The sequence below is a fragment of the Fulmarus glacialis genome, unplaced genomic scaffold, assembly GCF_000690835.1.
Source record: "Fulmarus glacialis isolate BGI_N327 unplaced genomic scaffold, ASM69083v1 scaffold3150, whole genome shotgun sequence".
Lineage (NCBI taxonomy): Eukaryota > Metazoa > Chordata > Aves > Procellariiformes > Procellariidae > Fulmarus > Fulmarus glacialis.
In genome coordinates this window covers 89,392-114,604 of record NW_009189403.1, presented here as the reverse complement: position 1 = coordinate 114,604, position 25,213 = coordinate 89,392, and the positions used below count along the sequence as shown (strand labels likewise).

The 25,213-nt window shown below is 43.9% G+C and overlaps 1 protein-coding gene across 1 annotated transcript in view; it reads left to right on the top strand.

Annotated features, from left to right (window-relative positions):
* The window catches only part of LPHN3 (latrophilin 3), a gene marked incomplete at its 5' end in the record, with an annotated part of 87,390 nt that overhangs the window by 49,056 nt on the left and 13,121 nt on the right, over positions 1-25,213 (top strand). Inside the window, 4 exons of the mRNA XM_009581750.1 lie at positions 5,767-5,793; positions 9,095-9,263; positions 12,062-12,187; positions 14,829-14,925. Of these exons, the coding sequence (XP_009580045.1) occupies positions 5,767-5,793; positions 9,095-9,263; positions 12,062-12,187; positions 14,829-14,925 (419 nt within the window). The remainder of the gene's footprint in view (positions 1-5,766; positions 5,794-9,094; positions 9,264-12,061; positions 12,188-14,828; positions 14,926-25,213) is intronic.

Below are 25,213 nucleotides of genomic sequence, written 5' to 3'. Positions count from 1 at the left end.
TTGGTTAATATCTGACTGTTTTGGCTTTGGGTTTTGCTTGTTTATCTATGGTTTTTGTGATGGCTGCTTTAATGTTGAATGGTGATTGTAAAGCACTAATCTTCCCATTGACAGGTGTCGTACTTTCTGAATTTAAAAAAAAAAAAAAAATCAATCAGCGGTTATTGATTTGAGAGAGTGTCCTGGAAGATATTAAATACCTAAGGTCTTTCTGTGAACCCATAAATCATGATTATTGTTTTAAAAGGCCATACATTTTAAGTATTTTGTCATCAAGCCCTGCTGGTGCTATTTGGGTAATACAAATGTGTCAAAAGGCTTTGCTGAATCTGTATCATGTGAAAACAATCAGATACGTGGTTACACATCAGTGTGGTTTGAATAATCGTGCCATGCCTTTGCAAAGTTAGGAGGAAGGAAATAAACAGGGTAAGCAATGCTGAGGGTAATTAATTACTTACAGAAAATGAGATGAGCTTAACAGAATTGCTCTTTCCAATTGCAATAATTAAGAACAAATATCAGAAAGCAGGCCATGACTTCCCCAGATGAGTTGAGGGGGAAAGGGATGATGCTTTGCCTTTGGCAGAAAAAATCAGGCATAGGTTGCCCCAAATCCTGGGCTTGGCCATCACATAGGGCCAAGGAAGGTTTGGCCTCATTTATCTGGATAAAATTTTCAGAGCTACCGGTGGAAGTCAGAAATGGCTTTCAATCTATATAAAATTTCCCTTAGGTAGGGAAGGGATGGTAGAACCCCAACCTTTACAGATCGCCAAGGCATGTAAAGCCAGGGGTTTCTTCTGCAAATGAAGCTGTGACAGGCCCACTGACCCCCAAGATGGTTACAGAGGTCTTCAGGGGACCAGACACCTCCTGTCAAAGATGGTGCAGGAGCCAGAAGATGAGACTTGGAAATGATGGCTTGGAAAGCTGTGTCGTGAACACCAGCAGCCTAAGGCAGGCGATTAGGAAGACATTTGGCTTCATGCCATCAAGGTGGTAACTTTGTCACGAAATGCGAAGGCAAAATCCTTTAAGCACTCTTATTGCTTGCAATTGATTTTTCTCACCATGAAGACACTCCTTCACTAATTAGCGATGAACCCGTTTGCTTTATGAGGGGAGTGCTGGACTTTCCAACTCCTTGCTGTAGATTTTCAGCAGTTCGATAAATCAATCTTTTCTAATCCTTGAAATTTAAAAAAAAAAAGGGAAAAGAAAACAAACATCCCTACTGCCTCATATTGGCAGGCAGTGGGGAGACACAATAGCACGCTTTATTTTGTGTCTCTCTCGTGCTTGCCTGCAGGAAACGTCTGTCTCTCTGCTTTTTTTGCGCCATGTTAAAATGAATTCCATGGGTCTTTCCGAATGCTTTCGAGGGGACACTTCATCCATCTATTTTTATTTGGGTTTCGTCACCCGTAACAGCTACTAAAGGTCCTGTGTACTCACTTTGGCATTTTTGCTTGCTAGCCAAACTGTGTTATTTTGGGGCCCAAGCACTGAGTCCGTGTGCTTAGTAAGCCTTTTTCTGCTATCGGAGAGATAGGAAAATACTTTGAATTGTCAAAAGAGTAATAAATTCAAGTTAGGTAATGTTAAACCATAAAGGGTTGAATAAAATGATAACACCTGAAGTTGATTAGTTATGTAGGGTTTTATTAAAGGCCCAGTTTTACTCTAAATGTGGCTCAGAAATGACACTTTGTTAAATATAAAAAAAAAAAAGAAAGTAAACTCTCTTCAAAACGTAAGAAGACCAGACTTTATTCTTTTTAAGTGAGAGCTGAATAGCTGCTTTTTGATAACAGGCTTTCTCTGTTCAGCAGCATTTTAGAACCAATCTGTGTGTGAAGGTAAATTCTTGCCTTACTTTTCCTGCTGCAAAAAAAGCGAAGGCTTTAGTAATCTAGGATATTGCTAGTCTACAATGGAAATGGTTTGCACCATATAAGTTGCGGATTGTCTGTGCCTCTGTATTGGGCTGTCAGTGTATATTCTGGCAATTGGCCTTGTGTCAAAAAAGTACATGTTGGGGTTTTAAAAAGATAGGAAGCATGAAAGGGGCTTCCGAGCTTACGGTGCATTGGTTTTGAAATTCCTTATGCATCTAAACAAGGATATAAGTAGCTAATTTTAGCAACTTTTTAAAAAAGTATTGGTCTGAAAATATCACAGGAGGTAATAGAAGGTAATATGAACAATCCTTTCTCATCATTGAAGGAGAAAGTACTCTGCGAAATTGAAAGACATCTAACTTAAATAAGATTTTGAAAGAGTTTTACATGATGTGTAATTAACCTTAAAGAAGTATTTGCCCCAAGGTAAAGTCAGGGCTTTTTTAAGATTAGAAAATGAATTAGGTATTTATACGGATCGGTAGACCATCCACTATCCATCATCTGGGCTGCAAAGAAACGCAAGGGAGGTGAGGTAAGATTTTGCAGGTTAAAGGAATAATGCAACCACTAAAGATTGGCTTTTTAACTTCAGGTGTTTGTAAGTGAAGCCGCCACCTAAGCCATCATTCAGGTTTCCTCTGCAGTCAGTAGACCTTAAAAACCTGTTCTTGTAGGGGATAGATTGTTCTTTGGGGGTACCAGTCTCCTGTTAACTATGGAGGAATCAGAGTCACATAGTTTAAATTCAATGGGCTGTATCCCTTACTGCCAGGAAGTGGAAGAATTTATCCAAATCTGGAGAAAGCACTTTAGATCTAGCATCTCAAGCTGTGCTAGGCTAGGTTTTCCAACGATTTCTGCTTCCTATTACAAGCTTTTGCTTGTATCGCTAGTGAATATAATCTCAGTTTTCCAGTTAGCAGCTCCATTTTCCTGTGAGCTAAGGCTCTTCCAAGGCTTTTCTCTTGTCTAAGTGATGGTTTTTATGTATCGCAGATTCTGACACAGTATTACTGCAGCACTGCTAGGTTTCACAGACTTTACCAGGGGAGTAATTTTTGTCAGACACGAATTGTTGCTAACACAAGAGTTAAGCTTCTTACAACACTTGAGTTGGTAAAATGAAAAGGAATGATCTGTATTTCATGAGGGATATAAGAGACTAAGTCGTACAGGCCCTATGTGTAGAGATTTGAAGTGTTTGGGAGTTCGGCGTCTTTGAAAATCTCACATCTTTAGGCACCTGCTTGCTCCTAGGCACATCTGGGTTGGACATGGGGTACAAACTGCTCAGGTCTTTTTGACGGTTTTCTCCTGAGCTGCTTTGAAGTGTTAGCCTCAAGCTAAAAGGCAATCCGAGTTTACCAATTTTGCGTTTTGTCTATACAAAGATGAAACGGAGCCCTTGGCTGCCTTGAAGAAAGGCTATTACAGATCGCTGAAATACTTCACAAGGGTCTGGATAGCAGCAACAGAGTAAAAAATTTCCCTAATTCTCTCTTTTTATAAGCTATCACCAGCGACATTTCAACAGTAAAATCTTTACCATAAAACCTGAGTGCTTGTGAACACAATAATAGAAATTCATGCCCTGCTCCTGCCCACATTGCTGGGCTGGGAGCTCCAGACTGTTTCACGTCTTCGTTTAATTTAATTGCATCACAGGGGAGCTGCAGGTCCTGCAGTGCTAGACATGCCATGAGCACAATGGGAGCCTGCCCCAATGATCTTGCAGGCTGAGTGAATGAGAGGGCAAAGAGAATCATTGAGGGCTTTGACCAACATCATGCTACACAGCTGGGATGGGCTGGAGATCCCTGCTGGTGCAGCTAGGGGGGGAGCCTTTTAATACTAATGGCTTTTCTGTGTTCCTGGTACCTCCTCCGATGCATTGCAGATGCAGAGGTCACACTGTCTCAGCCTATGTTTTGCTTAGCCAAAGGAGCTGAGCTTTCCTTGCTGTGTCTTGGAACCAGGGACTCAGTTCCCTGCATCAAGCCACCTCCTCTGCACTTGCTTTCTCCTTCCTTCCTGATCCTGATATGCTTTGTGCTTTCCCCGTGCATTGTTAGATACCGCCTTTGAGTGCCCTAGGGTAGCTCAGATGTCCTCCATGCGGCTGACAGGTGTGGCACAAGATCTAAGGCGAGCAGCTGTCGGGGTGGCAGCTGATGACCAGGGGGGATCCCTGCAGGGATGGCAGTCAGGGAAGCTGAAGGGGGTGGTTGGATGCTGGAACAGAGCTGCAGGGAACTGTCAATGGCTGGGGGGATGGACCCTATAGATGCTGTAGGTGCTCAAGCTGAGATAGCACTGCTTACCTGTCAGTGACGTGGGGACAGCTACCTTGTCCCCCATGGTGTGTCCTCTACTTGTACCTCGCTGCTCAGAGTTGGATTAGGGCAAGTGTTATGAGCATGGCCAGATCCAGCCCATTCGACAACTGTTCCCTCCCTTTCCCAAAGACCCCAGGTGACCATGCCAGGGCAAAGCTGGGACTGGCAGCATCGCTGCCTCTTCTGCCTCAGCCAAGGACAAGGTGGGGAGAAAATGGGAATGTTTTGCACAATATACTGTGTAAAACCATCTTCCTCTGATGAGGACTAAATCCTGCTCCTCTTGATACTCAGATGGCCCCTCTGTGGCTTCAGGTGCACGTGAATGGTGCGGAAGTTGTCCCTACATGGCATTAGCCATTGTGAGGAGAAAACACAAAGCCTCATCTTGGACATACTTAGTGTCCCTCTCAGTCAGAAGTTACTACTGAAAATCATTCAATTTTAATACAGCTTCTTTCTAACTTGGGCTGAAGCAGGTCCCTTCCAAGCAGAGCGGTTTGTTTAGCAGAGGGTATAGCTTGACAGGTTGCCAGTATTGACCAAAGGAGGTCTCAGCAGGATGGACTGGCCCCGGCTAATTTGGCATGGGTAATGAGATGAACATATTGAGCCAGCTTCCACTTCTGGCACCCATAGTGGCTGCTGCAAGGGATCACACATTCAAAAGCTCCACACCAGGGGGGAGAGGAGGCCTGGGAGTTGGCCTGCCCTCCCCATGCGTTGCACATCACCCGCTACACAGGCAGAGTTAGGCGCAGAGCCTGCCCCAAAAGGTCAAGGAGATTCCCCTAGGAAAATGGCTGCGACTAATCTTGTGTCCCCACAGTGGCAGAAGCTCGTTTTGAGTGGTCCATCTTGGCTTCTTCTTCACTGCAGCAGGCTGCTTTGCACTCTTGCTTGGCAGAGTCCTTTCTTTGTCCTTCCCTGTGAAATAGGAGTAAATAGGTCAATGCTCTCTGTCACCCAGGGCTTTAGAAGATCCTAATGCCGTTACCTCAGAAAGAAGATCACGCTGCAGTCTGGCTCATAAGTTGGCAACTTGGGAGTTACACTTATGAAAAAGTAAACGGCAATAAAGAGGTTCCTGTAGTACACTACAGCACCGCAGACGGAGAGTGCTGGAGGCATGGTGAAGTTTTGCCACCTGAACGCATGAAAGCCTTCTGTAGTGGCTCTGCTGGAGTTTCAAAACTCGTCTTGTCCAGAGATACCCATGATTTTTAAAAGAGATTTCAAAGTCAATTGACAGTTGCGTGATTGGAGCCAGGAGGGGTAGCTGCAGCTCACAGCTAACGATGCTTGCTTCTGTGCGTGAAGCAAGCGTCCTCGGTCATGTTTCAATTCCCTGGGGCAGCGAGCCAGGCTGGCTGGTGTGCACCAGGCACACGTGATGCCGGTCCGCCTTTGGTTTTGGTGATGGCTGGTGGGAGAAGGGAGGGGGACTAGCAGTAAGCTATATTCTCTATGTCGTTATATTTCTAATGTTGGTGTTCTTGTCTTTATGTCTACGCATTCTTTAGCTATGAGGATAACAGACCCTTCATCAAGTAAGAATGACCTGAATGGCTGATAAATTTCATTTATCAGTGTGGTCTCATGAACCAGCTGTCAGATCAATACTGAAAAATCATTAAAGCTTCTGTCATTCGCATTTGAGGCAGAAGAGCAAACTGTGCAGGAAGACGGTCAGGCATACAGCTAACGTGCAGAGTAAATGTGCTGCATATGTATTGCCAACCAATTGTCACCCTATTGGCTTTATATTCTTTGATTGGACATTATTTGAATTCAAGGTGAATGTTCCCAAGTTAATCCTGTGTAGTACAGACTTGTTATATGAATAGCAACCCTCTGGTCCACTGTGCTCTGTCATTGAGAATGCTTTATGGTAATGTAAATACAGAAGTAGATTTTCCAAAAGGTGCAAGGGTGGTAATCCCCATGATTCCCATTCTAGTTAATGGGAACAGTGCAAGCAAATCTGTGTTTGGTGCATTGGAGACTGTCTCCTTATTCATTGGAGTACCTAATTGTCCCTATTTGTAAATCTCGGATTTTCAAATACACCAAAACACGGATGGTTTTGTTTCTTTATTGCTATAAAATTGCACTACGGAAAAGAAAAACCGTGAAAAAGCAACAGCAAGTCTGTATAAAGAGCAAAACAAAAACCACAAGCCGCACCAAAAAAACCTGCGAAGAAAGGCAAAAATGCCTAGAAAGTACATGCCTTAGGGCATCTGTGCTTTTTCTCCTGCAACCAAAAAGTAATGCGCAGTAACATGAAATAGAAGCAAATCAACTTTGCAGTAGACTTTCAGTTTGTTCTTCTGGTGAAGAGTCCTTTGTGTTCATTCTTGCAGCATCATTCCCATGTTCTCTTTCATCGCTTGGTTCTTTTTTTTGATGGAGCTATTCAAAGTAATCTCCACGCCCTCTTTATCTTCAGGTCTTGTTTTCTGAAGCACAACACTGCAACGCGTGCAGTTTGCACTGTTGAGGGTCTTCTAACCCACAGATTCCTTTCCATCACTGAAGGTAGCATATTTCCACTAAATAACTGTTTTGCTCCTGCACACCTCTGCAGCCAAAGGCTCTTTAATCGGGTTCAAGACCTGGCTGTGCTTCAGAGCAGAATAGTTTTCTGATATCCTGGGAATCATTTTTAAAAGACTCTGTAAATGCAGGAAGCTTTTAATCGTGGAGGAAAAGAGAAGGGGGAGGAAAAAAGTGTTTTCCACTTCATTTGTTGCTCTTTTTTTAAGGAAAAAAAAATTATTTGTAGTTTTTAAATTGGCATGCAATTAAGATGATAATGTGCTCTCACTGATGGTGGAATCTCAGGGAGAAAAATATACCAAGCGGCTAAAGCTGTAAACTTTATCTAGTGGCTACCTTTCTGAAGGATTTTGAGAGTGCATTTTCAATTTGCATCATGCTAAATATTTATTAGCGGGATTGACTGGAAATGCTTCAAAGGAGCTGTTCTGGTCTGCTAGATACATAATTGTGATTTTTAAAGAACTGCCTTAATAAGCGGTTACCTTAGGGACCTCTTCTGGTCGTGTGGTTAAATAATACATATTTTATAAACTTCTGTGGAAGACTTAATGCTGTATTTTCGTTCTAATACCTAAAAAAAAACACAACAGAAAACATGAATACAACATCGGTGTGCTTCTGTTTGTGACGAGCCCTGCTGAAAGGAAAAGGAGTCAAGGCTGCAGCTGCCATGGAGTCTCCACAGTGGAGACTGCCTGCCTGACCTTTGCAGGACTTATTTTTCCCCTAAGCTGCTGCTGCTTCATCTTTCTCCCCCTTGCCCCATGCTCTGCTTAGCAGATGGAAGCCCAAATATGCCCAAACCCTGGCCAAGTTTCTACAAGGCTGAAGTGGCTTAGAAACATAGGCAGGTCCTTGTCCCTGTGAGCCCTTCTGCAGCACCTCAGGCTGCTTTGGGGCGGACAAGGAAGCAGAGATGCTGGCTGGCTGAAGGCTTGTCTGCTTTGGGGAACCAAAGGGTTAAAAGGTGAGGAAGGGATGCAAAGATTGTGTATCATTGCATTCATTTTTATGATGTTACACCTAATGATACCAGGGGAAGACAGAAGAAAATCAAGGCCTTGAGGGAAGGGGCAAAGGGATGCTCACGGTGCTGCTTGCTACGCACTCCCCACTGTGCTTCCCAGCTAGAAGTTGACTCCCTCCCCTTGCAGCAGCAATTCCTGTAAAGTTGTAGGTAATTTAGCATGTGGAAATTAGGGAGATGGCTAGGAACAGGACCCGGTTCCTATCCTGCTTGTCACACTTCATCTCATGCCCTGGTATTGGAAGATCAGTCTCTGAGAAGTTAATTTAGCAGATGACTAAATGTTATTTAGCAGGGTAACATGGACTACTTCTCCTGTCATCCCAGCAGAGCTTCCAGCTTTCCTGAAAGTGCACTGAAAAAAATAACATGCAGCAGCTGTCCCATGTTCCCAGCTCTGTCTGTCCAAGCAGAAAGTCACTGGGAGAAAGCAAGCAGAAACTGCAGACTACCCATATTTGCTTGAACAACGTTTGGGGCCAAGCAGTGGCTGCACCCCTACTCCTGCTTCCCTCTTTGGGTGGAGCAAGCACTAATCTTAGTTTTGCAGCTGATGTGAAGAAGGATTGCCCCTTCTTTTCTCTGTGCAGAAGTATGGCAGCAGCTACTGTTTTAGCAAACGTGGTGTGTGAGCGCCTATACGTGTATATATATTTCCCCTCATCACAGAGTGGAAGAAGTGTGAAGCAGCATCACAGAGAGCCTCCTTGTGCGGAGCTGATCTGGCAAGCAGTGAGGGCTTGCCCACCTGCTTGTAGTTGTTTTTCTGGCTTACAGGCATATGGGAGACTAGCTAAAATGCAGCAATACATGTGTCTTGGTGTTAAGCATAAAGAAGCTAATCCAGCTGGCACTCCCGCCCCACTGAAACCAGTGGACACTAAAAAAGTGACATTTAGAGTTGTTGTTTTGGTTGGTTTATTTTCTTTTCCTGCCATTTGCAGAAATAGCATCTACATGTCATTTACATACACACTGCTTTTACATTAAAAAAAAGAAAAGAAACATTGTGGTTACAAATATGCTTTGGTTATGATAAATTTCTATGCTCATAACATTTCCATTTCCGTGTATTTTCTCAAGCTTGAAGATTTGTAAACTGCATCCAGCTTGAAGACAAAACTCCCTACGACTCATTTTGATACGCTATTTTCTTTTTAAAAAAAAAAACACGGGCAAAGTCTTCCTGTTTGTAGACATGTGCCTTCTTTTGTAGATGAAAAACCAATCCCTTTTTTTTTTTTTGTTTCTCCTAACAGGTCCTGGGTTATAGGTGCAATAGCCCTACTCTGCCTGTTAGGACTGACCTGGGCATTCGGACTCATGTATATTAATGAAAGCACAGTCATCATGGCGTATCTCTTCACCATATTCAATTCTCTGCAGGGAATGTTTATATTCATTTTCCATTGTGTCCTCCAGAAAAAGGTAAGACAGACGGTTCCCAGCGGCAAAAGAGCTGGTAACGGGGTGTTTTGTTGCCTAACAACCGCAGCGTAACATCATCTGTGTGCCCTGAATTCGTCTCACGCAGATTTATCTCCGTGCACCTAATAAGGGTGGTATTTAGACTGGAAACCGGCAAGATGCAGGGGAATGAGGTGATAACGAAGATATGTGGCAGTGGCATTTCGGCAGCCGGGGCGCTGGCGTCAAGCGCGTCGGAGGCAAGGGAAAAGGCAGCTGACAGTTTGCAGGGCTTTACAGTAGCGAACCTGTAAAAGGGCTTTGTCTGCTATCGGCCCGATTCTCCTTTCCCACATGCCCGTGTGAGGCGGGAGCGACTCCACAAGCATCCGGAGGGTCTTCGCATGGCTGAGTGCTCGCAGCAAAATGGAGCTTTACACCCTCATTTGCAGTGCCTGCAGGAAATCACCCCTTTCTATAGCAGCATATATGGGTTGATGGTATGTAACAAGGGCTGCTTCCCCCGCTTTTTTAAAAACTGAAGGACCTATGCTCTGCAACAGTTCATTAGCCTTTGTATTGCTTGGTACTAACATGAGCTTTTGGAAATCTTCCTCAAAGCAAGCACAGTAAGTGCTTCTTAGTGGAACTTGAAGTATGCCCCAATTAACATTTGCAAGATAACAGCGGAGTAAACTTGGGGGGGGGATCAAAATAAAAATCTGTGTGTAAATGTAGATCAAACTTACAGCCTCTGACAATCAGTAATAAATATTTTTAAGAACCATTTTATTCTCCACTGAAATGCAGTAGTACAGAGCTCTCCAATTCTGTGCATGTCTGCTGATAATTTTTTATGTACATCTTGGTTTCAAAGGGCAGTTTCTTTATCCAATATAAACATAGGGAAGAGTTTATACATGGATACATCTGGGTCCCAGTTTCTCAGTGTAACCAGTGGCTTTTGGTGAAATGGCTTACTGGGTAAAGTCAGGGCCATGTTGAGGTCTGTTCTCCATCCGAGAGCCCTGGGCTTGCTCCCATGTTACCCACATTTTCCTATACAGGGAAGGGAGATCAGACCTATGAAAACATAAGCAAAATTCATCATAGCAAATGAGGTCTGCGAGCGATGCCTCCGGAAGGATCTGCAGAGCTGTGCGAAAATGTCCTTGAAACCAAAGGAAGACTTCTGGAAGAGTTTTGTCCTACTCATTTCACCTCGAATTTGTGCATCTTAAAAAGCTTAAAAGCTTTAGCTAGATGCAACTGCCTGTTGATGATCCCAAAAATTTCAGCAAGAAAGTTTCCAGGCAAGATGATAATAAGAGTGTAAGAAGCATCACTGTCGCTAATTAAACCTGCAGGTGCCTCTTTGACGAGGAGTTTGAATTTCTGCACCATTCTCACTGGTCCATCCTCTCACCTCCAATGCACCTCGCAAAGGGTCAGTCCATAACCTGGTATCCCAGCACAGCACTGCAGCCTCCTTGGCTATCAGGGTGCTCACTCGGCATGGAAGAACCATTCTCTTTTCTGTCTCAAGCTAGTCTACACCCTTAAACCGTCACTGATGACTGTGGGATCGCTCCTGATTTATGGCTGCATAGAGGGAAGGAGAATGCAGCTGGTGCCTTGCTGTGGGGTGGATGCATCTCTCTGACCCAAGAGCTGAGGGAGGAATTATTTGAGAGGAGAAAAAACCCAAAATCCTTTCCTATCTATCATGGACTAAAAAATCAGCAAAAAGCTGCAGAGAGGCAAGCAGTGGGTGGCTAATTAAAGCAATTGAATTATTTTCTCTCAGCAAAGGATTGATTAGGCACTCAAGCATATTGGGCACTCGTGGTATTGTGTTTGTCTCAAGCGCTTGAGGAAGAGCCTAATGAAAAAGCTGTAATTTGCTATTTAAACAGTTGTTTCACAGAGTTTTGAAATGCTCATAGATAGTCTGGCAAATTTCACGCTAACCATGTGCTCCAAGGAACATGCTTGGGGTTTTTTAGGCTTTTTTTTGTCAATGGGCAGCGTGACCTGCTTTTGGCTTTTCAGTACAGTCTGGTCATTTTCGGTGTTGTCCTATCTGGTTTCTGTGTATTGCTGCCCATAAAAAATCATAGCTGAAGCTCAGTCAAAGTTTAGATCCTGCCCTGTCACAAGTCAGCATAGTTCCCCAGAAACAAAGGAGGTGGCATGGCTTTACTCCAGGCAAGGAGTTGGCCTGGTTTGACTGCAATGCCCATTTAAAACATGACTGGCTTGCACAGTGCTGTGGGAAAGCAGGCTCCAGCCACCCCTGTGCACTGGGAATATAATATCTAGGGCTGCTGGCTCTACAGTTTCCTCGAGTTTCAATTTGACTGCAAGAAATAATAATAAAAAAAAAAAATCAATAGCTCTTACATGTTTCTTTTGGAATTTTTCTTCTTAGTCCCCTGCCAGAAGCAATAACTTTTAGTACCTTGATAAGCCAATATGCTAGTTTATATCAAATCTATGAGGATATTAATTTTCAGTCATAAATAGTGTATCTGTAGTTTCTCCCATGCTCTTTGATGTGCCTCAGAGGAAACTACAACCGACTGGTGTCAATGAGCAGCTTTGCTGCATAAAAGCAGTCCCTTACGCCATCATAAACGGTGAGCTCACGTATCAAGAGCATTCAGCTGCAAGGTGTAATAGGCTTCTTCCCCGTGTACTGCAACAGCTATCATTTTAATGAACCACTGAGGAAAAATCAGGGGACGTGTTGAAAATCAGAAGGCGCTGGGTTGGAGGAGGAGCTGCCTGCTAACTGCCGTTGCTCTTTCCTTGGTTAGGTACGTAAAGAGTATGGAAAATGCCTGCGCACGCATTGCTGTAGTGGGAAAAGTACAGAGAGCTCTATCGGCTCAGGAAAAACCTCGGGGTCACGGACACCTGGAAGATATTCCACAGGCTCACAGGTAACCCGTGCTTCTTGCCCACGCCCCAATGCTTTGCACCACTGCACCGATACCCTTCGTGGCTATGTTGGGAGGGAAGCTCCTCTCGGCACCAAACGAGCTGCCTTAGGGCGCTCCCCAGTGCACCCGCAGAGATTTCCCTCCCTCCTGGACCTGAATTCAATATGGTGGCTTCCCTTGGGATGTGATGGCAATTAGTGCCTCTCCAAGAACCTTCTAAATAATTGTGATGAGAATAAAAAGTCCAAATTTGCCTTCCAGAGGCAGGTGGGTGCTCATCACCTGTGCTGTCCTGCCCACTCTCCATGGGAACCAGGAGCTGGGAGCATTTTGTCAGCTACACTACATCCCAGTACATCCTTTAATCACGAACTGAAGGTTGTTGTCACCACTATTGCCATGTACAGGAATGATGCGATAACAACCAAGTATTTTTCTTGTTAAAAAAAGACTACAGGAGCCTTGCAATAGCCTTCACAGTAAAAGGGCTTGCTTTCTGGCATTCAGTGGTTTGATCAATTCCTTGCCTCATTCAATTTGCCTTAGTTTATAGACCTCTTAGGAGAATCCATTGGGGTCAGATTATCTTATTAAGTTACTGGATTTGTTACGCTTTGGTCACCTGAAAATTCAGGTTTTGTGTAGTTTGTGCACTTAGCAATTTTGAAGCTAACTTGTATGTACAGATGCAGATTTATGGACTAACAGTTCATACAAAATGAAGAAGCTTACTTCTTAATCAATAGAAACCAAACAGAAATTTATTCAGTATTACTAATGGAAGTAATTATACATGACAGTTCCACTATTAAATTATGAAAGACATGCAGCAAGTAACAGTTTATAACCTCCCAGGAAAACCTAATTTGCGATTTATGTCTTTGAGCAAATTATTATTTATTTTCTTGCTTTCCGAGATGTCATCCAAGAGCTCCACTTTGGCATTTACATAGGTCTGGATGTTATGCAGGGCAAATAACAGCAGTAGAATATGGAGCCTGTCTCCAGTAGGCCATCAAATACCACAGTAATCAATAATGTCCAAAACTCACTATATCCAGCAACATTTAGGTGGCTGATTTGAAAGCCTTTGGTTTTACATAACTTAGCTTCTGGGTAGGCGCCCTCCTCTCCTAGAAGAGTTCACTTTAATGGGCCCTCCCTCTTGGTAGTCTCAGCACAAGAAAACAAGCCCTTTTGAGGGTGAACGGAGTCTCCTGGCAGCAGTCCCCTCGTGGCAGGTGAGGTGTGAGGTACCAAGGAAGGTTATTTTGCCTGCAGAAGCTTGTCCTTGGAAGGATGGAAGTGCCTGAGACCTATTGTAGGCAGGAGAAACCTCACATGCGTGATGGAGAGTGGATGGAGATCAGTCTGAGCTGTTGAAAGCATCTGACTCCTAACTTTTGAATAGAGAAGTCCATGAGGAGGAAAACTCCTAAGATCCTTTTTTTCTCTGAAAAGCACTTAGGAAACAGAGTAATTAATCCACAATGGATCACGTCAGAGAAATACAATAGATTAAATGTCCAGGTGAAAAATAATTGCTGTAAAAGTGCATGGGCCTCATGTCACATTGTGCTTCCATTTATAGAGGGCTAATGCATGATTAGGAGATGCCGTTACTCCATAGTTAATGAGTAGACTAGGAGGCACTTTTCAGCTGTGACCACATGAGTAAGCCCTAGAAGATCTCGCATGGCTACAGGAAGCACTGGATTTTTAGCAATTAGGAAAAACATGGTCTGTCACAGTGGGATCCAGCCTTCCCGATCCACCAGACCGCCTAGCACCACTTTCACGCAGCCATGGGACACGTCCATCATACTCTGAGAGGTGAGGTGAGGGAGAGTTTCCCCTGGACACCTGGGTTCCCCAGTCATGTTCACACGGGGATTGTGGTTGAACTGCTCGCAAGATGCGTATTGGCTGATTTTTTGATCTTTTGCAAGGTCTAGTTGGGGAGGAGCAAGATAGTGACTTAAAAGTCACAGAGGTAGATACTCCACAGCATATTTGAGAAACAAAACAGAAGGCCAACATATTCGGGACACTGCTTCCCCAGCAGCAGAAGGTATACCACAGGTGGCAAAATCATCACAGATTTTTCGGTAGGGGAACAGAAATCATTCATTTGTGGGGGATTTTTTTTCCCCCATTATTCCCCAAGATGTATAGTAGCTATAGAAAACTTCTGTTCATTCAGGGACACCAGGACATAGATCAAGTCTTCTCTTACACTTCACAAAAAATAAGACACAAGCTATCTGAGATAGTATGGGAAGCAAGCGTGCTTCTGTGTGTAAGTTATTTTTCCATTATTTGGTGCTATATTGGTAAATCTGTAACTCACACGGGTCTGGGTTTCTCTTATATATGATTTCTATTGCTTTTTTAAATTAAGATGTAAGCAATCCAATTATACACTTCTTTGAGATAGGTGTTTGTGTTACGAAGTTAGGCAGGCAGGGTCTGGCATGCATGAGGTGGGTTATAGCAAAACAGCAACCACTTGCTTACAGCTGGCTAGAAACAAGTCTCATCCTGAGCTAGACATGCCAATAGCGATCTTTAGTGAGGCAGAAAAAAACCTGTCTGCAGCTGCTAAAAATTCATTACCTGCTGTGGTTCAATCCCTCTTCAGAGCCGGATTCGTAGGATGTGGAATGACACAGTTCGAAAGCAGTCCGAGTCTTCCTTTATTACTGGAGATATAAACAGTTCAGCTTCACTCAACAGAGGTAATTATATACTGTTTTTCATATCTCTAACTCTTCTGATGGCTTCAAGGAGTCTGAAACGTGTTGCCCCTTTACCCCCCTCCCCCCTCCTCCTCACCTCGAACAGCACTGGACCCTATTCTCCCCCATAAGAAATGTTACAATGATAACTGGGAGGAGGTTTTGTGGTGGTTGTTGCCTTTTTTTCCTTTTCTTTCTTTATTTTTATACATGCATTTTCAAGAATTGTCATTTCTGGAAGGGAGTTAGGAAAAGCAAAAAAGATAAATGAAATGAAGTTGAAAAGAAATCTCCCCTTTCCCTCAGCAAACTGCTAGTCCCAGAAGCTGCTGAGGTGTCAGGCCTCATTGCTGATGGTGAAAATGGGCCGTTACGGCACTGTACAGCCTGTGTTAAGCATCACAAGAGTCCTGATTGTCCCGGGTATGTAGCAATACTGTCATCTTTACAGAAGCAAAAATGAACAGCAGAGCATAGACATAAGAAAAAACTGTGCTTGGAACAAAATTGTCTGCATTGATGTTAAAATACCTAGTTTGAAGAACTGACTGATGTGAACTTTATAGACATCTGCGGAGGAAAGGCTATCAGAAATGTATATGCCAAACAAAATGTGGTGCCTGGCACAGGAGGAAATCTGAACAGCTTTTTTTAAAAAAGTCTTTTTCAAGGAGTTGCAGGAAAATGACAGTAAGGGAATACCAGAAAAAGAGCTTCAGAGATTGGTTTCTTTCTCCTCCCGTACGATTACTTTATGGCTTAGCCTTGAGCAGATGCCAAATTCTGTTTTGTGTATCTGCCCAGTTGATGCTGAAATTAAGAGGGGGTAGAATTGGGATTACTGGGCCCAGCTGTTCTCTCACGATGGTGAAAATCAAAAGTATTTCCAATCCTGACGGTTGGACTGCAAAGCTCAACTGAGAATTGAGTTGGGACTTTGGTTCTTATTCAGTCTTTATTCACCCAGAATTCCCACTGATTTTAGGGTAAGTTTTGCCTGAGGATAGGCTTGAAGGATTTTGACTGTGCTGTTAGTAATATTGACTACTGAGTGCTGGGGAACTAGGAGTATATGATTCAATTCTCTGAACATTATATATTGCCCAAATCAGTGCAAAGCGGAAGGCAGTGTAGTTAATATGGAGATGTACTTTTCTCCCTCAACCCACTCTGGTGGTTTTTGTGCCAGGATATTTTCACTCTGCACTATAGATTCATTCAAAGACGGCCGTAAGATGCTGTTACTGCAAATGCCTGATTTATCCGCATGCGTTGCCCTCGCATCTCTCTCTGTCTTTGCATCAAAGACTGGAGAGCTACAGCCAGGCTTCTCCAGGGCTAATTTAGACGAGGATCAGTTGTCACACAAAGGTTACGGCAAGAACCGCTGTTTCCCTCAGCCATCCATTGCTCCATCTCAGCAACTAACCAAAATGTCTTATGCGTTAAATGTTCACTCCTTTAGTTAGCACAGAAGTTGACTTGCTCTCCGATGCAGCTGAGGCTACAGAGGGAAATGCTTTAGCAAACGGGATCTTCTGGGCTCGTCAACAGAAGAAAGACATTCCTCATTTTTCAGTTTAGGCTTTCTTTTCCATGCAAAGAAGGGGGTATGACCATAAATTGGGAAAGCTGTGAAGAGGTTTCAAGTGGGCGATCTTCATTCCAGTGTGGCGAGAGCCTGTTACTAGATGTGACCATTATTTAAAGGTCAGTTGGGAAATGAACTGCTGGGAGAGGCATCTTCAAAGCAGATTTCATCCAGCTATTTTCCTTGTGTGGCATCAGATGAGATGAATCACCCAAAGGGCCTGTATCTCTCCACTGTCTACAGAAGCAGCCTCATAACTGCCCTTTTGGAAGGGAAGTCTTTTAGGTGGGACACTTAAGTGACTTGAATACGTTGTACTATTATACAGGGGCATCCTCCCTCTTTTTCACAATATTTGTTGTTTTTTTTCTTTTCTGGTAGACAGAAATATCTGCAAAATGGAGGTTAAAACATTTCTTTGGGAGTTAGCATCTCCAAAGCAGCAGGTTGTCAGTTCTGCTAGGAAAATACACCTGACATCAACAATAATCCCAACCACATGGGGCCCCCAATATTTCACACTTTATTCTGTTTATTTCAGCTGAAAAGAAACATTCGTGGTCTCAGGGCTTTGCATAGAGCATAAGTTGTTTTTGCAATCTCTCCAGAGAGAGCTGCAGCCTGAACAGACTAGTGGGCAATGTGTTTTTCACAGTTCTTGTCTTCCTCTTAATATTTTAATATATATCAAGCTTTAAAGGAGCTGTTTCATTAATCTTTTATTTACAAGTGTGCAATAAAAGCTCAGAGGAGTCAAGTGCGAGCCTTGAATTGTATAGTTAGTAGCTTTCCCTGCCTGAGGTTGATACAACAGGCTCACGTACCTGTTCAGAAGTCCCTCTCCAGCCCTCCCAGCCTAGACACCTTTTGCATGAAAGTATCTGTATTATCCCAAATTAAACATTCTTTGTGCGCTGGTATTTTTCCCAGAGCCTTCAGACAGCAGCCCCCTTTCTAAAACAGGGAGAAAATGATCTTTCTCCCCAGAATCACCCCATCTTCCAGGTCCTGGCCCGACTCCACTTCTCCATGTCCTGGGCCAGCGCTGAGTTTTCATGTTTCTGTCGTTGGAGCAGAAAGCAGTGAGACATCCTCCAACTGGGATACTTTCTCATTTAAGCTTTTTTTCCCTGATCACATTCACAGTACCCGCAGTCCCCTGCCACTTGGTAATGTCCCAGGCAAGACTGCTCTAGTTATCCGTATTCCTGTATGATGACCAGCATCTCTCTATACCATCCCATGCCCTCTTCTTCCTCCATGAAGCTCCTGGGCATCAGTGTGGAATATGGTGTCTGTGTTAGTGCCTCCCGCCTTTGGCACGTGACTATGTCTTTCTCTGATTTAGCAGATATCACACTGCTTATGGCTTTTTTCCGTTCCAGATCCTCTTTTATCAACTGCCCCGCCCCCCAAAAGTAATTGGCCATAATGTTATTTTTCTTATTCTCATTTTATCATACCAGGAATTTCAGGTGTAAGCCCAAACTTGCCTGACGAAATGTGTTCTGTAATGAAAACTATACTCACTCTTAACTCCTAAGACATTCACGACCATTTCAGATATTTCCTGAATGTAACGACTAATTACAGATTAGTCAAAAATGTTTCAGGCTTCGTTCCGCCTTGCTGCTTGTTATGGCTTAGCAATGGTGTGGATTTGAGGTTGTTATACCACTGAAATCAGGAGAAAGGGAACAGAAATCAGCCATGGATTTCCTCTTCTACCATCGGATGAAGAGCATGCCAGTCCACCCCATGGTCATGGACTCTGTTTCAGGATCCAGGGGGATCCCTGCTCCTTGCACTCCCACTCTGCAACCTTGCCCAATTTTTCCCACCGTGGGTCTGGCTGGATATTTCTGCCATCTATTTCACATGCACCTGTGCTCTACATTTCTTTGCCCAGTGCTGAAAACTCACAGGGCTGTAAAAGCTGAACCAAGCTGATTACCTCATGAGTAGAAAAAAGAAGTCTCCCTTTGCCTGTAGGGTGTTTGGTGTAAGTGGTCTTGATATAGGCACTTGGATGCAATGCTGAAAAACTGGACCAAAAGGGATGGGTGTAGGATGGACTAAAGCGAAAACTTACAACTTCGAAGGCTGAAAAGTAGAAGGTGTGAAGCGAAAGCAACAGACAGAGTTTTCCTTTGTGTTAGGTTCATGAGGAGAAAGTGGAGCAGATGTCTGCTTGGTTATAACAGCAGATTTTTTGGTACATGGGCTAAGGATAGTTTTTAAAAAGAGCTAGAGATTAAAAGCAATTAACAGCATTACAGTTATTCCAATTCTGCTGTACTTGTGCTTTGGTAATCAAGTCATGGACCTGTGCTGTACCCACGGATGGAGCCAGAAAGGGAAATCGGGATGTCTCTCAGCATGGTGCTGATGGCAAGAGGAGCAGATTGCAGGGGACCGCTGTAAGCGTGAGCACTGCTGGGCTCTGATGGTGCAGCACAGGCCCAAGCTTTGGGTACATCCAAGTCACCACCTCAGGAGCATGAGGGACAGGTCTGTTTGCACCTTTGGAGCATTACTGTCAAAAAGCACTTGGATAGCTCAGACAGCCTTGCGAACAAGTAGTCATAGCACGAAACAGCAATGCGACTCCAGCCTATTTTTATCCATGACTTAGGTGAGAGGTAATACAGTAATTACTGTCTCTCTTCAGATACGAGACAACTGGGAGAGAAAAAAAATCATCATGAACTATATGGTACTTTGTTACCCTTCAGGTTTTCAAGTGGGGGGGGGTGTGTGATTTTTTTTTTTTCCAAAGGAAAAATTGAAGCTATCTGTTAAAGAAAGGAGTGTTCCTTGTTTTGGTGAGGCTTGAGAGCAGCAGAGCAAAGAAGAGTTTGTCACTGGTATGAGGCAGTGCTTTGTTACAGGAAAATGCACTGATGGAACTATGTATATCCATTCAAGTTAGCAGATAAGGGGAACTGTATCTTCATTCGTGGCAAATGCCTACTGCATCTTAATGGTTTTTCCCTCTTTGGGGAAATAAATGGGCTAGGGGTAAAGCCACCAGATTTCTTTGAAAATAGAAACTACTCCAGAAGCCTGTTGTGTTGGGTCAAGTGCTGTACTCCCGCTGTAATGCTCTGAGTCTTGGCTTACAAACTAGACAGCAATAGTTTATTCCAATAACAGTCTTGCTATACAAACCTCTGTATGTGCACCTCTTGTCTTTTGGCTGTATGCATATATGCTTCATGTCCCCTCACCCCCAAAGCACTGCACACCATCCCCACCACCCTCATCCACAGAGGTCTTCTGGAGGGATTTCTTGGTGGTCTACATTGCTGCTCCACTTGTCTGAAGGACAAGAAACATCAAGGAGCTGTAAGAGCAGAGCTGTTTCATGAGGAAGAAGAGCTGGGAGCTGAGGGGGAGTCACATACAAGTCATGCCCTCACCGACGGGGCATGGTCCCAGCAGGGGTTTAAGCCAGCAGGCAAAGCTGGGTGCTGGTTGCAGGGTCCATCCACAGCCCTGGACAAGGTGAGTTAATGAACCAGGTCCAGGGTCCAGCCCAGAGCAGCAGGAGATGTTGGTAGAGACAGGGCTGGAAACCAGGCTACAAACCAGTTCCAAGGTCCAGCCAGGAGACAGACACAAGGCAAGGACTGGGTGCCCAAGGCTCAGCAGGGCGTGTGGGTCCCCGGTGGGTCTCACTAAGGCCTATCACAGTCATCAGGACCCCGACAGCTGGTGCAGGATTGGAGCCCAGGACCTGTGGCGGCTCTTACTGCAGGATGGTGAATCTTAAATATGAATTGATCCTTGTGGCCCTAAGGGTCCGTTCATGAGGGAGCATGCCCTTGCCAGCAAACCCCATCAAGTGGTCATCACAAAGCCCTAAGATCCCCAGTATTGGCACACCAGATATTATTCCTGGCTAGGAAAGCCATATTCACTCCCTGTTTGTTCCCATGCAAATGGACTGAAATGGGAAATGGAAATTAGGGTATTGTTTGTCCCTGCCCCTTGCTTTTTCTTCCCAAATGCATAAGTGTCGTTGCATGTCTCAGCTTCTAAGTAGCTCTCCAGAATAAACACTTGATTTCCCTTTGCTTTATTATTTCTCCCCTGCGTTTTTATATCAACCACAAAGACTTAATCTGAAACGTATACAGGAAAAAGGGAAATTATTGCTACTGTTTTCAGAGATAATCAGTTTAATGTCAAATTCATGTGGATTTCTTCATAATGAACAGAACAAATTGAGCTCAAATTCAAACAGTGGGAATCTGAGTCAGAGAGGAGAATTAAAATGAAGAACATTAATATCCTGATTTCTAACCCAACCGAGACCTGGTTGTTTCCTAAATGAAATCTCCCATCAAATTCCTCCCACCCACCCAAAAATATAATTAAGCTGTGATTTCCAGGCTGAAATCGTATCTGCGCTGTTAACTCAGCAGGGACGACTGTGTGTGTTGCAGGGAGGGTGGGTGAAGTTTTAAATTATCTTTAGGTGGCCGTATTATCCTGCATTTTTAGGAAGCAGTTATTTAGAAAACACAGTAGAAGGTGAAATTCTTCCTTTGGTAGGAGGCTCACTCCAGAAGATGGGAGCTGTGGGTTAGTGCTGGGGCACTGCAGTGAGTCAGGTTTGGGTCACTCTCCCCAAATCTTCCCTTTCTGCTCAGAGGCGGCGGCTGCCGGATGTGTCTCAGTGTTGCAAGATGAAGATGCTTCAGTTTGCCTGTCCGCAGGGGTGGTGGGTGTCATGGTCTGGACATAACTTGGCAATGAAAACAGTGAAAACAGAGTAGAGTTTGGTGTGATTAAAAGGAGAGACAAGCAGAGGTGGAGAAAAAAAGAAAGAAAAGGAAAGAGCAAAATGGAAAAAAGGAAAATCAAGTCAAGATTCCCTCGGGGATCTCAAACCCCATCCCCGGTACACTTCAAAGAGCAATTGCTGCTCATTGTGGCCCATTTGCAACACTGACCCTTTGCTGCCGGTGCCTAGATAAAGCGGAGAGCGGGTGGAAATTTGGACCGTGGAAGCACTACTGTTGTCATGCATCAGTCTTTCTCAAGATGCTCGTTCCTTCCTTGATGGATTGATGTGACCGGTGTGACAGTCAGATTTCTGCTGAATTTATGTTGCATATAAAACAAATAGCAAGCAGCCAAGCTCTGGGAGAGGTGGAAACTCCTCCTTGATAGGATATTCAGAGGACGCCATCAACTGATCTATCACAGCCTGTCTAAACGCTTCTTACCTGCTCTGAGTAACACCTATGGCTCTTCTTGTGGCTTAAAGATATTAGAGAATAAATATTTTCTCTGTTTTCTTTCCATTCATTTTCTTTCTACAGTTGGCAGCAAACAGTGCCCCAGTTTCTCCATGAAGTCAGTCAGTTTTCATGTCATGTCTTTCAGAGAGACGGTTCTATGGTGTGGGGATTTTTTCATTTTAAATTAGCAGGTTGTGGCTGTACGAACACACAAGTTGGCAGACAGAGTTAGTGATGACCACTGCAATTTTTAAACACGTTTTCAAGTTTGCCAGATCACTTTTTTTTCTTTTATTCTTGTTCCTGTTGTGGTACTGGGGTGGGCAGGTTCAGCGCAGCAGAATCCCAGGATGCCTGCGGTTGCTTTCCTTGTTCACGAATGCATCTGCAGATGCCTAGAGGGAACTCACCGAAATATTCCTGGGTATAGAAATACTTAGCATTTTTTTTTTTTCTGAGCACTAAACAGTTCAAAAATAATTAGACTAAAGAAAGGTGTCTGTCTCTGCAGACACTTTGCCTTTGTGAGTACCATCACTGCGCGACTGGGGATGTGCAGTGGAGCAAGAGGTGCATCTGTTTAAATATGAGCTCCCCCTGGAGATGCTTTAAATGCTTTGTGCTCCGTTTTCAGTGATGCTCAGGGCTTTCTGGAGGTAAATGCAGAGGACTTCTCAAAGTTGAGCCCGGGATGGCCCTGGTAGGGGCAGCAGCCTCTGTGACCATTGGCAGACCATCATCTGCCAATGTGGTCATTTCTTCGTCATCATTGCTTTAAATCTAAGACATGGCACTTTTCCCCAGAACCTATCCTTTTTGCAGAGTGCTGAGAGGTGTCAGTGCTTAACACTGCCCTTGCTCCCCATTGCTGAGTCAGCAGGGGCAAGACGCTGCATGAATTTGAGGGATGCAGTGATCCTTGTCCTCGAGCATCTCCCTTCCCACTGGCTAGCAAAGCCCTCAGTCCTGGGAAATTTAGTCTTTGTTTCAAGGGATTCATCAGTCCTGGAGCCTAGAGGCTTCTGGTTTAGCTACAAACGGCAACAGCAATGCCGCTCTCGTCCCGCCTCTGGAGTATGGTTATACGTTCAGTTTCTATTCTTTTTCAGTCCAGGCTCCCACTTGAGAAGGGGGTAATGGTTTTTGGAGGTGAATAAGTGTCCCCTGGCTGTTTGGTGGAAATCAAGGGGTGAGAAACAGGGTGAGAGTCCCTGGCAGCATCTCTCTGCTAATCCAGAGTGAGCCTGAAGGCTGTTTTCTAGCATCTTATCCAGCCACGGTTTCTCAAACGCTGTGGCTTCTGCTCTTCACTGGGGAGATCGGTGTTCAAGAGTGCTTGCTGTCTCAGCACCACAGATGCTTGTAGCAGTGCTTACCACACCGGGGACAGCCTGCAAGAGATTTATGGTCAATTTATATATCAGGTCAATTTATATATCAGGACTTTGAAATTTCCATTTTACCCCGAGTAGGAGGCTTTACCTTTACCTTTATCTCACCACCACTGATGTTTTCCTGATGAAGCTCTTTGGTTTCACCCCCTGTGCCCTTCTGCCTCTTCTGTTCCCTCTTGTAACCCTTACAGACTACACACATCCTCCCCTGACCCCATGGATACCCCTGCCTGTGGCCCATCGCCCAGATGGAGGGCATATTTGGAGGGAGTAGTTCACATGCAGTTGCACCGAATCAGCCGGGAGGGATTGCTGTTTGCAAGCCATAAAGCTCTGCAACCCTGTTAAGCAACTGTTGGTTTGGCTAAATGTCAGTGTCTGGCCTCAAAATGACCCATCCTGATAATCACATATGAAGTAGAGAGACATTCCGGGTAGATGACAGCAGAGGAGTATTTTCTGTTTGTAAAGGAAACTCAGCATCCTTTTGGACTAGCAAATTGCCTCTGCTGTTTTTTTTCTTTCTTCCTGTTTTGTGGTTTGTTTTTTTTTTTCCAATCAGCCATACATTTTATGCCAGGAAAATTATGATTTTCTGCATCAAGGATCAAAACTTAGGGAATTTAACTCCTATTTCTGCCTACGTGCAAAATGAATCCCACTGTTGATTGTCTTCTGGTTTATTTTGCCTCTCTGCTGCCTGGGACTGAGTTAGCTGAGATTTGTTGCAGTGATTTCAGTGAGTGACGTGACATTCTTCCTTTGGGAGATATTATGAACTGGCTTTGATTTTGGGATTGACAGCCATATAATTGGAAGTTCAGTCATTAGGTGGATCAGATTTAAAGAGGAGAAGTAAGGGCAAGGCAATTTCTGAAATCAGAGCAGGCTTTGGGGAGTATTAGATCCAGCAGATATTGCTGCAGAGCAATCTTAGTATGATGACTGTGAAGGAGGAAGGAAGAAAGCATGGCTGCTTATATAGATTCCTATAAGTATGGTCCAATTTCCACCATAGGCAGGGGTCTCCGCACGTCTTGGGTAAGAGCTCAGGTCTAGTGAGAAATAAGCATAAGCAGGAACAATTAGGGATAATGCATGTTTGTATAGCCAAGGTACAATGAGGTATAAACCCTTGGAAGGAGTAGTGGTGGTAAAAAGAAATGTCCCATCCTGGGACAACGTTTCTGCTCCAGGCAGTTGAGAAGGAATCAGCAAGTGGGCAAATATTTATGAATTGATGCAGACTAACTGTGTGTTTCGCGCATGGCCCGCAGATTATAATCCACCAGAGGTTTGTCATCTGAAATCATTGCAGAAGAAAGGAAGGAAAAAAGGGGCAAAGAAATTCTTTCCCTCCCTGTCTCTGCATAAAAGCACAGGATGTTTCATTTGGCAGAAGATGGCCCAGAGCTTAACAACCTCATTTGCTGAAACTCCATTTTGCTGCAGTCAGTATTAATAGCTTCTCAATGAATAGATTAGATGCTGCAAGTGACAACAAACCTATTTGAGAGAAATTTAATAGGGAAGTTTATTGAAGTTTATTAACTGAATCCTGTTGGCTATTATAAGAACACAGCTCGATAAATCTAAACGTCAAAGCATTTGTTGGAGGGAACCAGGAAAAATGCTGAAAATACCTGTTGTCCTCCAGCAAATATGTGTGATTTCACTTTTCATAATTGCATTCATCGTTGGAATAAATTGTAAGCGAACATGTGGAAGGCCGGGATTCTTTAAATACTTGAAAACTCTGCCTGTAACACAGAAAAGGACACTACTGAATGCTGGTAAGGAAAGTCACAAAGAAGACTAGAGCTTTGACTCCTACAAACCTACTTTGAATGTTTTTTCTTTCCCCAGGAGTAAAGTGGAATAAGTAAGTTAATGCTAAGTGATGTACAGAACCAGCCAGAATTTACAAACTGAAATCAGTGCAGAGAGGCTATTTCAGTAACATTTGAGTTAAGGAGATGAGTTATTTACTATGGTTAGGGTAAGGCAGCGCATGTTGTGGGGTTTTTTTAATGGACACTTAGGAGAGGATT